We start from the raw sequence: 12,832 nt of genomic DNA on the forward strand, positions 1-12,832 counted from the left end.
AGCTGCTGCCAGAGACGGGCCCTCCTGCCACCTCGCCTTCCTCGACCAGTGAGCGCCTTCAAGAGAAGCAGGGAAGGGAGGATGGACGGGGCGGCGGGTGGTGCTCGGCAGGGCTTCCGGCCTACTCACAGTTCTTCCACCTGTTTCATACGCAGAGACACGCTGCCGGCCTCCTTAGTTACGCGCGTCCTGCACGGGGGGGCACAGCAAAAGCACGCACGGATTAGTGGGTTAATCCACGGGGTGGGAGGCAGCGGCTCCGATGGGGGCCAGGACGGTGGACGCTTCAAGGGGAAATGACGGAGTCATTTGAGAGCTCTTGGAAGCAGGCTAGGCCGGGAATGAAGTCACAGTAAGGAAAGAGCAGGAAAATCAAATCCAATGACACGAGAATTAGTTCACCTTTGTTTTCCTGTCTGCCATGCTTAAGGCAGTAAACATTCCTCAGCTAGACACACTGGTCGCTTCACAAAGCCAGGCCAGAGGTACAGTGACCGCCCTGAGGAAGAGGTTTTCCTGAGGGCTGACATGCAACTGGAGTCAGGTATCTGGTCCACTTTTTTGCTCTCATATTTACGATCTAGGCCAAAACCTCTCATTCTTAGCAATAACAGAAAGCATCGGTAAGTGTATAAAAACTGACCTCTGCAGGGATCAACAGGGTCAAAAAAGTTCTACCGTTCCAGCCTCTCATCAGAGTATACTTCCTGGCTGTCTGCCAGGTGTCCAGAGCTTTAGATCTCATTAGTAGTGCAAGATGTGCCCTAAAAAGAGGGACACGGGTCCTTAAGGGAGCTTAGCCATAGGAAAGGGTGCAGAGCTGTTTCCTAAAAAATACACTCCACTCTCAGAGCATAAAACCATGGTAGAGAAACACACTCTATGCAGCCTTTTGCAGAGGACAGAACTCAAGAGGTGTGGAACAGCTAAAAACCCCATTTCAGAGAGCACCTCCTGAACTGGAGAACAAAGATCCAGATGGTGACAATTAGCAAACATTGTTTAGGAAAAGCAACTGGCAAATGCAGGGAAAAGAACAAATGAAAGGAAAAAAAAGGGACGGTCAGGGATCGTAGGTTCCTGGGGTTGGAGCTGTGTGGGTAAGCTATGCCGTGGGGACGGTGGGGGAGAGTACACCTTAGAGCGCAGATGGGCGTCGGGAGAGCACTCGCCCTGGAGCCTCAGCTCAGGGCGGCCTCCGCCTCAGCCCCTCAGGATGACGCACGGCGCAGACCTCCGCTGGCCCTCTGCCGCCACCCGCGAGGCCCTTACTGGTTGTCAATCTGCTCCTGCCGCAGCGCGATGCTGCCCTGCTCTTCCAGGAGGTTCTCCCGGGAGGCCGACTGCGCTGGGTCCAGCTTCTTCACGTAGGCGGCCGGCACGAAGCCCTGCCGGTCGTTCACTTCCACTTTCCACCAGTCCTACAGGGAAAAGAGACTATCTCCATGGCAAATTCCTCCCCTGACGGAGGGAGAACCCAAGGAGGCCCGTGTACACACGCATGCACACATGAAGAAGAGCTCTAGTCACGGCATGAGGATCCCGTGACGGTGCCAAAGTCACCTGGTGTGAAGATGGGAATTTTGATCCCCTCGTGACCTGCCGCGTATAGGGAGGGTCATGAGTGAGGCAGCCATGACTTTACTGGAGCAGGAAGGCCACCTTCTCTTCGCACAGATGCTCCAGGACTGTGCTAACACGGCAGCCTCGAGCCATACTTCAGGAAATTAAATAAAACCTCAGATGCTCTGGGACCTCTGAAGCCCCTCATGGTCACCTGTGACTAGTGGCTTCTGTGGGGCCAACACAGACACATAGTCTGCCATCACCGTGGCTTCTACTGGCGAGGCTGCTCTGGAGTGAACCAGAGTCAGACCAGGCAGTTAGCTTAGGTTTAGAGTCAGCAGAACGACACTGGCCAGTGTTTCCTCAAAGTCCCACGACCAGGTGAGCTGAGTGGCTGGGAAGAGGAGGTGCCTAACACTTCTCCAGCCTACACTAAGACAGGGGGCAGGATCCTGGGGGGGTGCTCGTCAGATGATGGCCTCATTCCAAGGCCATAGCCAATCAGAATGCGTTAAGAAAGACTGATGAACCAGGCAGCACTGAACTTGGAGAAGATGAGGAGGCGGAGCCTACAGGGTGACGCTGAAGCCTGTTTTCAACCCTCTGCTGCGGCCCTACAGTCTAGAACCAACAGGTGCCAGTGACAGAGAAGCAGACTTCAGCTCAAAAGAGAAAAAAATTCCACTTGGAAGTGGTCCTTGAGAGTAAGGGTCACTACCCTAGCTCTCAGGTATTTACGGAGACAGGCTGGTCATCTCAATCACAGGCAAAACAGTAAACCCACGTGACATGGGAGACTGACCTGGAAACTCTAGTAACTTCAAGTTTTAAACCAGCCACATCCTGGAAAGACAAGCTCCCAAGACACCTAACATGTGGAAACCAACCCCCGGTCATCCTCTGTGCTTGCCTTGTTGGTGCTGTTGAGTAAGGTGAGAATGTCTCCTTTCTTCATGGTGACCTCTCGGGGACTCTTCTCCTGATAGTCATAGAGCGCCAAGACCAGCTCCTTCCCAGTCTCGTCATCCATGGGGGCCACTTGTTGCTAAAAATTCAAAGGAAGGGCAAACACAGTTATGGGATGTCTCCAGAGTGCCGTCTCAGCCACTGCAGATCCCAGCCTCAGCAGGAGACCCACATCCATCAAACATACACTGGTGACAGTTCTCCTCTGAAGCCACCAACAAGATCTGACTCAGGAAGCTCAGCTGTCTGGGACCTTTAAGGCCACAGGAAAGTCACCTGCGGGGGCTTTCCTGGTGGGCCAGTGGTTAAGAATCTGCCTGCCAATGTAGGAGACACAGGTTTGATCTCTGGTCCAGGAAGATCCCACATGCCTTGGAAAAACTAAGCCTGTGCACTCAACTGTTGAGCCTGGGCACCCCAACTACTGAGCCCACACGCCCTAGAGCCTGTGCACCACAACGAAAAGTAGCCCCCGCTTTCTGCAACTAGAGAAAGCCCATGAAGCAATGAAGAACCAACACAGCTAAAAATACATAAATAAAAGAACGTCACCCAAGATCATGCCACCTGCTGTCAGCATCTGGGTCTTTTGGCCTCCCTGCTCCCTGGCCCCGACCCAACCCCTGGGATCTTGCAACTGCTGACACGAAAAGCCTCACTTACCCGGCACGACTGGGCCTGCTCTCGCAGGGCCTGGATGCTGCTGCCATAGGCGCTGAGATCCGACATCAATGCCTCGTGCTTCTTTAGCAGAGCCTGAAATCCAAGTCACACACAAAGCGACCCTGAGCAAGGAGCCAGAGCAGCCCCTCTGCCTCCCCAGCATGCCGTCTGCCTCTTAAATCTGTTTAGCTACCTGGTGACTTGATGACTCTCTCTCCCTTTATTTGATAAACACTTAGCGTGGAGGAAATATCATGTTTTCTATTATCTTTTCATCCATAATTATGCAACCCTTGAAACAGACGAGGAGTCATAAAGAACACTGTCACATGTACAGTGATCCACCACCCATCCTGAGAATTCAACACTCCTGCTAAGTGGCAGCTGGGCACATGCCGCCCTCCTCCAAGAACCCCCTTCCCACCACCCTCTGTGCTTCCTACTTCTCCAAATCCTATCAGGTCGGGTCAATACTCAGCTCAGGACGGTTTATGTGAAGACAGGCAAGAAAAGGCAGGCACGTGGCTACACCTAGATCTTTATGAATAGAATTTAAGAATTCCATTCAAAAAAGATGACTAAGAAAAAATTGTGCTTATGTACACATAGGTATACAGAAAAAATGAAGTAAGATCAGAGACATGGGCACGGCTAACAGTGAAAGGCCAAGGCTGCCTTCTCTCTTTTGTGAGCATAAGAGAATTACCAGAGAAAAGTGGAAAGAGATGCTGAAATACCTTAAAAGCCATGAGACTGCACTCTGCACACGTGGTCATCCTCCTAACCAGCCCCAGCCCGAGCCCAGTACCCCCGGCATGCATCACCTCGGCAGAGTCCTCATCTTTGCCATAGTCGGTGCTGCCGACGATGGGCTCCTTCTCCCGCATCCAGGACTCGGCCTCGTTGGCATCAGCGAAGTACTGCTGGGCCTGCAGCGAGTCCTCCAGGTCCTGCCGTCGCTGGGAGGCCTTGGACTTCAGCGACTCCCACTTCTGGTTCAGTTCATGGAGCTTGGCCTTCACGTCCTCGGCAGCAAAATGGCCTGTAGGGCGGGCAGGGGAGGGAGGACAATGAGAAACATGGGGACAAACAAGGTCCTCTGAGCGCTCACAGCCTCTGTGACACTATGTCCAGGGAGCCAGGTCCCTTCATGTTCCTAGTTTTATATGAGGCCCAGGTTCCAACCCTTTAACAGATCTCCTCAGACCACGATGTCTATCTAGACTCTAAGCAGACAACCTTAGTTGGCATTAGTAATGTCATCATAAACAATAAAACCCACAGCCCCCTCTGACCCTCTGTCATAGAGACTCGTTGCTGGGCACTGTCTCAGGCTCCTCAGTATCTGACCTCATTCACTTAGTCTTCTCAACTGTGGGAGAAGTTGAGAAGCTGGCGGGGGGTGGGGGCGGGTGAGCTCAGGCTCAGAAAGGTTATGGACTAGTCAGGGTCACAGTCAGAAGATTGTAGGGGGGGCAGTCTTCAACCCCTAGCCCAGCCTGACCTACGACCATGCACTCGGCAGGTGCCACGACAAACGAGAACAAAGCCACCTCCTGACGACACTCACCCTCCTCTACCATGGCGTTCCCCTTCTGTGTGACTGCTTTGATGCGGGGCTCGTGGCCAGCAATTTCTGCTTGTAGCGCTTGGTGTTTCTTTAGCAGGTTCTGGACTCCAATTAAATCTTTGCCTGAAAGAGAAACCACTCCCAAGTCAAGAGAAAAGTCAACTCCATCACTCTCAGCTGTCCCCACAGTTTCACTTAAAAACCCAGTTCAACTGAAACCTGACTTTGCTCATTCGGACATAGGTCCCCCTCCTGGACCCGTGTAAGGGTAGGCCCTTTCCTAACTGGACTTCCGTCTGACAGAGGCAGGCTGACCTCTGTTGGTGGAGGCGGCAATAGGTTCTTTCTCCCGAATCCACGTCTCCTCATCCTCAACGTCACGGAAGAGCTGCTGCAACCGCAGGGAATCGGCCAGCTTCTGCTTCCGGGCAACCATGGGCTCCTTGAGTGCCTCGTAGCGAGCTACCAGGGCCTCCTGCTTCTTCTTGATGTTTTCAGCATCAAAGTGGCCCGCATCCTGGAACTGGCGGGCTTGGATAGTGATGCCATCGATGCGATCCTGGAGACGGGAAGGACAGAGTGTTGAGAGCCTGGCCTGAGGCCGGCCGAGTGCGTTCTGGACATCTCTCGGCTGACATTCTTGCCTCAGGCGTGGTTTACTCTCACACCAAGAAAATGCACATCGTCATTTCCCCACGCTCTGGAGTGCGCTTCCAGCCGCCCTTTCCCCATTTTGGGCTCCCAGGAAGCTCCAAGGGCAAGCAGACCAACCTGAACAGAAGCCAAGTGGTGCAGCCACGATTCTCTAGGGCATCGACACACTTCATCCCCCACCCCCGAACCGGTTGGCCTTGGCTGACCAGCCTCTCTCGCTCCCGTGCCCACAGCCCCACATCCGCGTCCAGGGCCTGCACCTGGTGAGCGGCCACGTCAGCCTCCAGCAGGGCATGCTTTTTCTGGAGGTTCTGGACGTTGGTGAGGTCTTTGCCGTAGTCATCTGAGGCCAGATGACCTTCCACTTCGTACAGCCACAGCTCGATGTCCTCAACGTTGCGGTTAAACTGCTGCTGCTGGTTAGCCTCACGGAGCTTTATGCCTGGTCAAGGAGGCAAGGTTGAGTCTGTGAGTATCACCCTTCTGCCAGTGCTGCCCGTACACAGCAGCACCTCTCGAAGGATCACAACAGGGCAGGGTTTCAGTGACGCCTTCACGTCTATCACAATGTGAAGGAAAACTGCAAGCTCGGCTCTGCCTTCCAGATGCGGAGCTGGAATGAGCCCCATGGGTTAAGTGCTGATGAATGGTTAGGTGCCCTCGGCTCACAGCTGACCTGTTCTAGTGACGAGGCCCCAGCCAACCAGGGCCACTGACCAAATCAGCCCCTCCTCTCTCAGGCTCCCCGACCAGCCAGTAAACAGTCACATCCGCCAACCCTGCACATCATTAGGCACCCACACAGCTGACTCCCTCAGGAAGTGAGCCCCAGTGCCCAGTCACCTGGAGCAGCTCACCTAGGTAGCCCAAGTACCTAAACCAGGGAACCAGGGATGAGCATTTAACTCTCTAAACCTCCTACCACAACCCCGTGCATGCCTCCCCTCACCTTTCAGCTCCGTGGCCTCCAGCAGCTTCTTCCACAGACTGATGACTTCATTCATCCGAGTCGCCACCTCATCCTTGGCATAGTGGTCAACGTCGATCAGCTTCTGCCCAGCTTTCTCCAAGGCGTCGATGCGGCTCTGGTTTGCTGAGAGCTCGGCCTCAAAGGCCTGGTGCTTCTGCACTTTCCCTTGTAGGTTGGATGGGTCCTGCCAAGAAAGAGGTTCTCTCTCGAACCACTGGACAACAAGTTACGCTGCACTGCACTCACACATATCTTCACAGGGGACATATGAAACCGCCAGTTTACATTCAGTAGTGTGTTTTTGAAATTTCCAATCTCTTTCTTTAACTACATCTATCTGTAAGGGTGGTGTCTGGCTTACAGACCAATGGCTACATGACACTGCCAACAGGATCTTACTTTATAAGCTTCATCTGTGGCTGTTTTCATCTTCTCGTTGACCCAACTCTTGAGCTCATCAGAGTCACGGAAAAACTGCTGCAAGTGGAAGGAATCTGCAAGCTGGGCACGGCGGTACATGGCTCTCTCATGGAGGGCGTTGCGGCGGCTCAGCAGCTGGAAGGCAAGGGCCCCTGTGAGTCTCCACTCTCACCCCTAACTGACCTGCCTTGGGAGGGACACCCATGGATGGAAAGGAGGCTAGTGAGGAAGTTGCGCACTCACTGCGTCTCGCCGGGTGGCCACATCTTCCATCGCGTAGTGGTTGTTCTGAATCAGCTTGGTGGCAAACTCATCTAAGGCCTAGGAGGAAGAAGAGGGCTCATCACAGCTCGGCCCCTAGAGGGGAGTGCAGAACACAGCACAAAATGCTCTAGACCCCGTCAAGGACTTCACTCTGAGGTTTGCTACGACAACTTTTATCCATTAACTTCTGAGTTTTTACTTGACGTCCTCAGTCAGATGGCTCAGTATAATGCTAGCTTCACTCAGGACTGCAGACACTGGCTGCAGTTAATGTCAGGGCAGGATCTGACAGGGTCAGACACACATTAACAGCGTTTCAATTCCTAATTCTTTTATTCAGCCAAACTACATAGCGTGCAGGATCTTAGTTCCCTGACAGGAATCGAATCCATACCACGTGAGTGGAAGCTAAGCGTTGTAACCACTGTAACTCCTCAATTCCTACTTCCAAGATCAGTGCTCAATGGGAAAAAAACCTCTTACCTTAGTTTTTTTTTTTTTTAACCTTAGTTTTTAACTACTTTAACAGGGAGGAAATCTCAACCTGGAGGTTTACATCAAGAGAACAATTTCATTCTAGAAGCTGTGCTGTGTCTCCAGCAAGGTGGTTGATCACCCTTGCGAGGGTGTAAGCACCCGGAGACTTCTCTGACTCTGCTCAGAAGCCTCTCAGAACAAGAAGAGACCTCCACTGACGCTAAGGATCATGTGACGGCACGGACGCCGGAAGGTGTCTTACTGTGATCTTCTCCTCCTGGGCGCTGAGGGACTTCTCAAAGTCTTCGTGCTTCTTGAGAAGCGCTTCCACACTATCCAAGGAATCACCCAGGTCTTCGTTCAACAGGAACGCCTTACAGGAGGAAACACAGTGTTGACATAATGTCCAACGCCCTTCACCTCGCAGGGCTGGAAAGCAAAGGCTGCTGAGGCCAAAATACAGAAAGGAGGGCAAGAAAGACTATGGCCATGAAACTCTCAGGTCTCCCCTGGCAGCCAGAGGTCCTTCCAGATTCGCTTAAAAAAATCCAGCAAGAGCATGAAACTCTCGTTCCACCCTCTATTGAACTTCGCTCCAATAGCTTTCGTCGCCTCTAGTAGATTTAGATTATGCAAAATGCAAAGTTCTACGGGAAAAGAAAATCTAACAAAAAACTTTACACCATCACAGTCCTCTGAAAAACCAGATCCTTTCTCGAGGGCCCTTCAGTTTCAGCAACAGGAATGGTGCTGGCAGGGCCCATGGAAGCCGGCAACTCTTCCCTCTGTGTGACGCAGAACTGAACCCGCACAAAAGGGGCCAGCTGAACAGCACGGCACAGGTGGCCGGCTCCCCACGCCACTCACCTCCTGCTTGCTCATCCAGTTGTCCACCTGCTCCGTGTCGCGGTAGAAGAGCTGCAGGTCCATGCACTGCTCATATTGCTGCCGTCGCAGCTCCCAGAGCTCTAGTAGCGCGGCCCGCTCCTCGGACAGGACGGTCAGCTAGGGCGGTGGTTGAGAGGAGGAGAGGGGAGGGGACGTCAGATACGGAGGCTCCCAGCATTTCTAATCCTCTGCTAACCTTCAGGCCTTGGTTCTGACTTGCACAAGAAGGACAGCATTCACTCACGTGTCAGCCAAGTCACACACACAAATCAGAGATCCTGAGGGTTTGCATGGTCCTGCTAAACCTAAGAGTTGGCCCTGTTTGAATGAACCTAGAATTATTAATAATTTATTGCCATATAATCACATATAATGTTAGGTAGACACGACAAGTAAACCTCTGGAGGAAGAAAAAGGGCAAGTATGTAAAAGTGAGGCAGCATAGGAGGAGCAGGGACTCTTAGATAAGAGATATCAACTGAGTGGGTTCTCCTCAGAACACACTCATTAGATCCATCAATGCCTAAGACTTAATTTGAAGGCTGTAAAGTTAACGACAATAAAGTGTGTCTTTAAAATGTCTCTTCCTGGTCTATATAGTATTAAAAACATAAAAATCATTATCTAATGTGCCTCAGGCACCTTTACAAAGATACTTTGAAACTTTGGAATTATATACACATATACATAATTTAGTAAGAATGTTTGCTCTCAGCTCCAGCTACTAATCTGCAAAGTCCCCATTCAGTAGGAAATGTGCTGCATGTGGCCCACATCCTGGAGCTTTCTCTACTCAATCGCCGTGCATTTCCTTCTTAAATCTCTGCAAGTGTTTGCTGCTTCCTAACTTCCAGGCGGAATCTCCCGCGTTAAGTTTTCCCTGACACTATGGTGAACGCAACATCTGGCTATTTAAGGACAGATAACAGCTTCCAGAGACTTTTATTAAAAGACCCTTTCTCCTCTCATACCTTCTCCCTCACTTCATCTGCGGCATAGTGACCAGCTGCAAGCAGGGCCTGTCCAGACTCATCTGCAGATTTAAAGCTATCTTCATGAGCGTCAATTTCACCCTAATGGGAGGAAAAAAAGGACAATTTATCTCCAGCACTTTGTAACAAAGAGTAAATTGTTGAATTTTGTATAACCATTCAAATCAGGAATATCACAACTAGAATGAGGAACAAAGCAAAGATATGCCAGGTTTGCTAGTATCAGCCCAGGGAACCAAACCAGAGAGCATCGCTTACTAAGAAGTCCGCTTCCTACTGGCTTTTCATGCCATCTGTCAAACCACCAAGTGTCCACGTATCTACAGGGCCCGAGCTCTCCATCATCTGTTCCACTGGTCTATTTCAGGTCTCTGTGCCAGATAAACTTATGATTTTATAATACCTGGTAGGAAGAGTCCCTTCCCTGTTCTTCATAATTGTCTCAGCTGGTTTTAATTGTTTTTCTTCCAAATTAAATTACTTTCACATTTATTTATTTATGTGGCTCTACCAGTTCTTGGTTGTGGTATGTGTACTCTTAGCTGTGGCATGTAGGATCTACTTCCCTGACCAAGGACTGAATACGGGCCCCCTGCATTGGGAGTGCGAAATCTTAGCCACTGGACCACCAGGGAAATCCCTTCCAATTTTATTTTAAAATCAGCATGTTTCATATCAGAAACAAAGGCCTCTGGGCTTCTGCCTGGAACTGCATTGAATGTATACATCTTGGGGAGAATTTGCACCTTTACAAGCAATCATTCCATCCATGCCCATCCCTTTATTCTGTTTCTCCCCTTTCCTCAAAACTGTACAGCTTTCTCCACAGATATCTTAAACAACTTTTGTTAGTTTCCCAAGTACTTTATATTTTCTCACGTGACAAATTAGTATTTTTAAAAATTACGCTTTTAACTGTTGCTAGTCCACAGGGGGCTGTATGACTTTTGTATATTGATTTTTTATTTCTAGCACCTCAGAAGATTTATAGCAATGATTTTTTAAACCTTAACAGTGTTTTCCAGAATTACTTAGCCACAGAAAACCCTTTTCTTAAGGTATAAAGCCTGTTAAGATCTCATGAAACTAATTTCCCATGGACATACTTTGGAGAAAGAGTTTAGATTTACCCAAATCAACCATGAAGTTTAGCTTATAAAGATTTTCCAAGATGGCACAGGATACATATGCAAAGCAGCAGCATCTCCACCCTGTTAGAACTTGGCCCTTCGCTTTTATGAATCACGGTTAAATGAGTTTCATATCAAGAGAGTAACCATCTATTAGAAGCAGAAAAAGCAAGACTCCAAAGGCAAAACCAGCCCCATCCCCATGGTGAGAGCCACCTGTGAGCAAAGTTTCAGCCACTCCAGGCTGGAAGTGACAGAGCTACAGCCACGCACTATTAGCTCACAGCTTTACTTCTGGAAGATCCTGGAAACCCTACCTTGTGCTCCTGATGCCTATCCAGCAGGGCTTCGGCCCCGGCCACATCATTGGCAAGTTCATCTGCATTGATGAGGGCTTTCATCTCAGTGACCCAGCTGGTGAGGTCTCGGAAGTCAGCAAGGAAGCGCTGAAGCCTGGGAAACCAAAAGTCCATAAGCAGAGGTCTCTAGGGGAGGCCCTGGGTGGAAGATGTCGCCCCAGACCTCCAAATTCTATGTCCTCAAGAGTCTAACGAGCCATACAAACTCTAGCCTTGGGAAAGGGAGGACTCTTCCAATCTAGACTAGCAAGACAACTGAAATCAATCCTTCAAAATTTAGGCTCTGTCCGTCACTATAATTCCTTGAGCTTGTCTCTTATGTTCAACTTCCTTGTCATTCCCAAATTCAACTCCTAGTTACTAGTAAGAAATATTATTTCCCTTTCAATTCCTGATTTACTCAATTTTAACAGAATATTTTACATGATGCTCAGATTGCTAAATACTTATTGCTAACAGGTATTTCCATTTATATTGGTTCTAACAAAGTGACATAGGCTGGAAAAAAGACATTTATAAAGTTATCAATACTGTGCGTGTATATACAAACACTACAAAGTTGTCAAGTCTCTAAATATAATATAGAAATACATTAATATACAACAAGGAAATATATAACAAATACAATAAGAAAAGGTCTGCTGCATCTTCTTACTAGAGGAAAGCTATGAAGCTATACCAACGCTGTAACACGTTCTCCTTGCTACCGAGAACTAACCATCAATTCTGACCTCAACTCTAAAACAAAAGCTTCACGGTCCAGGCTGTGCAGCCCTGGAGGAGCACTTCTACCTGTAGGAATCGTTGAGACGTGCGTGTCTCTCCGCGGCCAGGGTGCGGATCTGCTCCCAGTTGGTGATCAGCTCCTCTCGCTTCACTTGGATCTGGGTGGCACTCAGAGGGTGGGACTGCTGCAGGCGGTCAGCCTCGGCACACAGGGCTTTGACCTGGAGAGACACGCTCATCAGTGCTGCACTCCCAACCCTGGCGAGTAACTTACTCACAGAATCAGCTGCCTTTCAAACCCACCTTGTCCTCCAAGGCAGCAAGATCTCTCTCCAAACCCTCGTGTTTCCGCAGTAGAGCCTGAACACTGGCCAGGTCCCGGCCAAAGTCATCAGAGGCCATTAACTGTTCCTTCTCCTTAATCCAGCTAATGGTCTCGTCCACATCCCTACAACACAGAGGCACCCGTTTGTCTGTAGCTACGTCATCCATCCAGGACCGGGATGCCACACAGGGCCAAGACCCAGTCAGCCCCACATGTTCTTCAACTCCCCGTAGGCTTCACCACACCCGGCCGGGAGATCCCATTCCCGCAAGCCCCCTCGGCTTGGTACCTGTTAAAGCGTTGGACCTCAGCTGCCCCGAACAGCTTCCCCTGCCGCTGGAGGGCCAGGCCCTTCAGCCGCTGCCAGGCTGCATTCACCTCGTCCTCCTTTGTCTTGATCAGCTCCTCCTCAGGGTGCTGCTCCTGGGTCAGGAAGGGCAGACACGACACTCAGACCCGCACCTGTGGCCCCGTCACTGCTCACCTGGCCTTGGCTCCCTGACAACGTCTGCCTCAGCAAAGCTGACTGTTCTGAAGAATCGCTGGCTTTTTGTGTGGAATGGAGGGAAGCTCCTTCCACAGGAGCTTCATTTCTTGTTCTATAAAAAGGGGACAGCCCTTGTCTGGGCCCAGAAGCCACGTGGTGCTTCTCCAGAGCAGTTCTGGACATCTGTAACATCCTATGCACTGACACCCTGCAGTGGCAACTGTGTGGGCACCTCATGAACGACTGCTCGCCCGTCTGCTCCAAGTTCAGGGTGTCCGGCATCATGAGGCTACCGAGAAGCACGCCTGCCCAGAAACATGGCTTTCAGATCTGTTCCTGACTTCACACTGGAGACACTCCTTTCAAAGTCTCCTT

General features: G+C 50.5%; 1 protein-coding gene across 15 annotated transcripts in view; it reads right to left on the bottom strand.

Moving 5' to 3' along the window:
- The window catches only part of SPTAN1 (spectrin alpha, non-erythrocytic 1), a 58,291-nt gene that overhangs the window by 28,354 nt on the left and 17,105 nt on the right, over nucleotides 1-12,832 (bottom strand). For 8 of the 15 annotated variants that reach the window (XM_069582283.1, XM_069582279.1, XM_069582276.1 and 5 more), the window contains 18 exons: nucleotides 12,260-12,393; nucleotides 11,949-12,093; nucleotides 11,712-11,866; nucleotides 10,878-11,013; nucleotides 9,410-9,511; nucleotides 8,418-8,555; nucleotides 7,813-7,923; nucleotides 7,053-7,130; nucleotides 6,789-6,944; nucleotides 6,369-6,573; nucleotides 5,680-5,861; nucleotides 5,081-5,324; nucleotides 4,766-4,888; nucleotides 4,020-4,237; nucleotides 3,196-3,288; nucleotides 2,477-2,611; nucleotides 1,273-1,421; nucleotides 130-189 (listed from right to left, as the gene is read on the bottom strand). In XM_069582283.1, coding sequence (XP_069438384.1) covers nucleotides 130-189; nucleotides 1,273-1,421; nucleotides 2,477-2,611; nucleotides 3,196-3,288; nucleotides 4,020-4,237; nucleotides 4,766-4,888; nucleotides 5,081-5,324; nucleotides 5,680-5,861; nucleotides 6,369-6,573; nucleotides 6,789-6,944; nucleotides 7,053-7,130; nucleotides 7,813-7,923; nucleotides 8,418-8,555; nucleotides 9,410-9,511; nucleotides 10,878-11,013; nucleotides 11,712-11,866; nucleotides 11,949-12,093; nucleotides 12,260-12,393 — 2,564 coding nt within the window. The remainder of the gene's footprint in view (nucleotides 1-129; nucleotides 190-1,272; nucleotides 1,422-2,476; nucleotides 2,612-3,195; nucleotides 3,289-4,019; nucleotides 4,238-4,765; nucleotides 4,889-5,080; nucleotides 5,325-5,679; nucleotides 5,862-6,368; nucleotides 6,574-6,788; nucleotides 6,945-7,052; nucleotides 7,131-7,812; nucleotides 7,924-8,417; nucleotides 8,556-9,409; nucleotides 9,512-10,877; nucleotides 11,014-11,711; nucleotides 11,867-11,948; nucleotides 12,094-12,259; nucleotides 12,394-12,832) is intronic. The other 7 variants (XM_069582288.1, XM_069582286.1, XM_069582284.1 and 4 more) reach the window with 1 other exon arrangement.

This window comes from Ovis canadensis, chromosome 3 (assembly GCF_042477335.2).
Source record: "Ovis canadensis isolate MfBH-ARS-UI-01 breed Bighorn chromosome 3, ARS-UI_OviCan_v2, whole genome shotgun sequence".
In the NCBI taxonomy this organism is placed as follows: domain Eukaryota; kingdom Metazoa; phylum Chordata; class Mammalia; order Artiodactyla; family Bovidae; genus Ovis; species Ovis canadensis.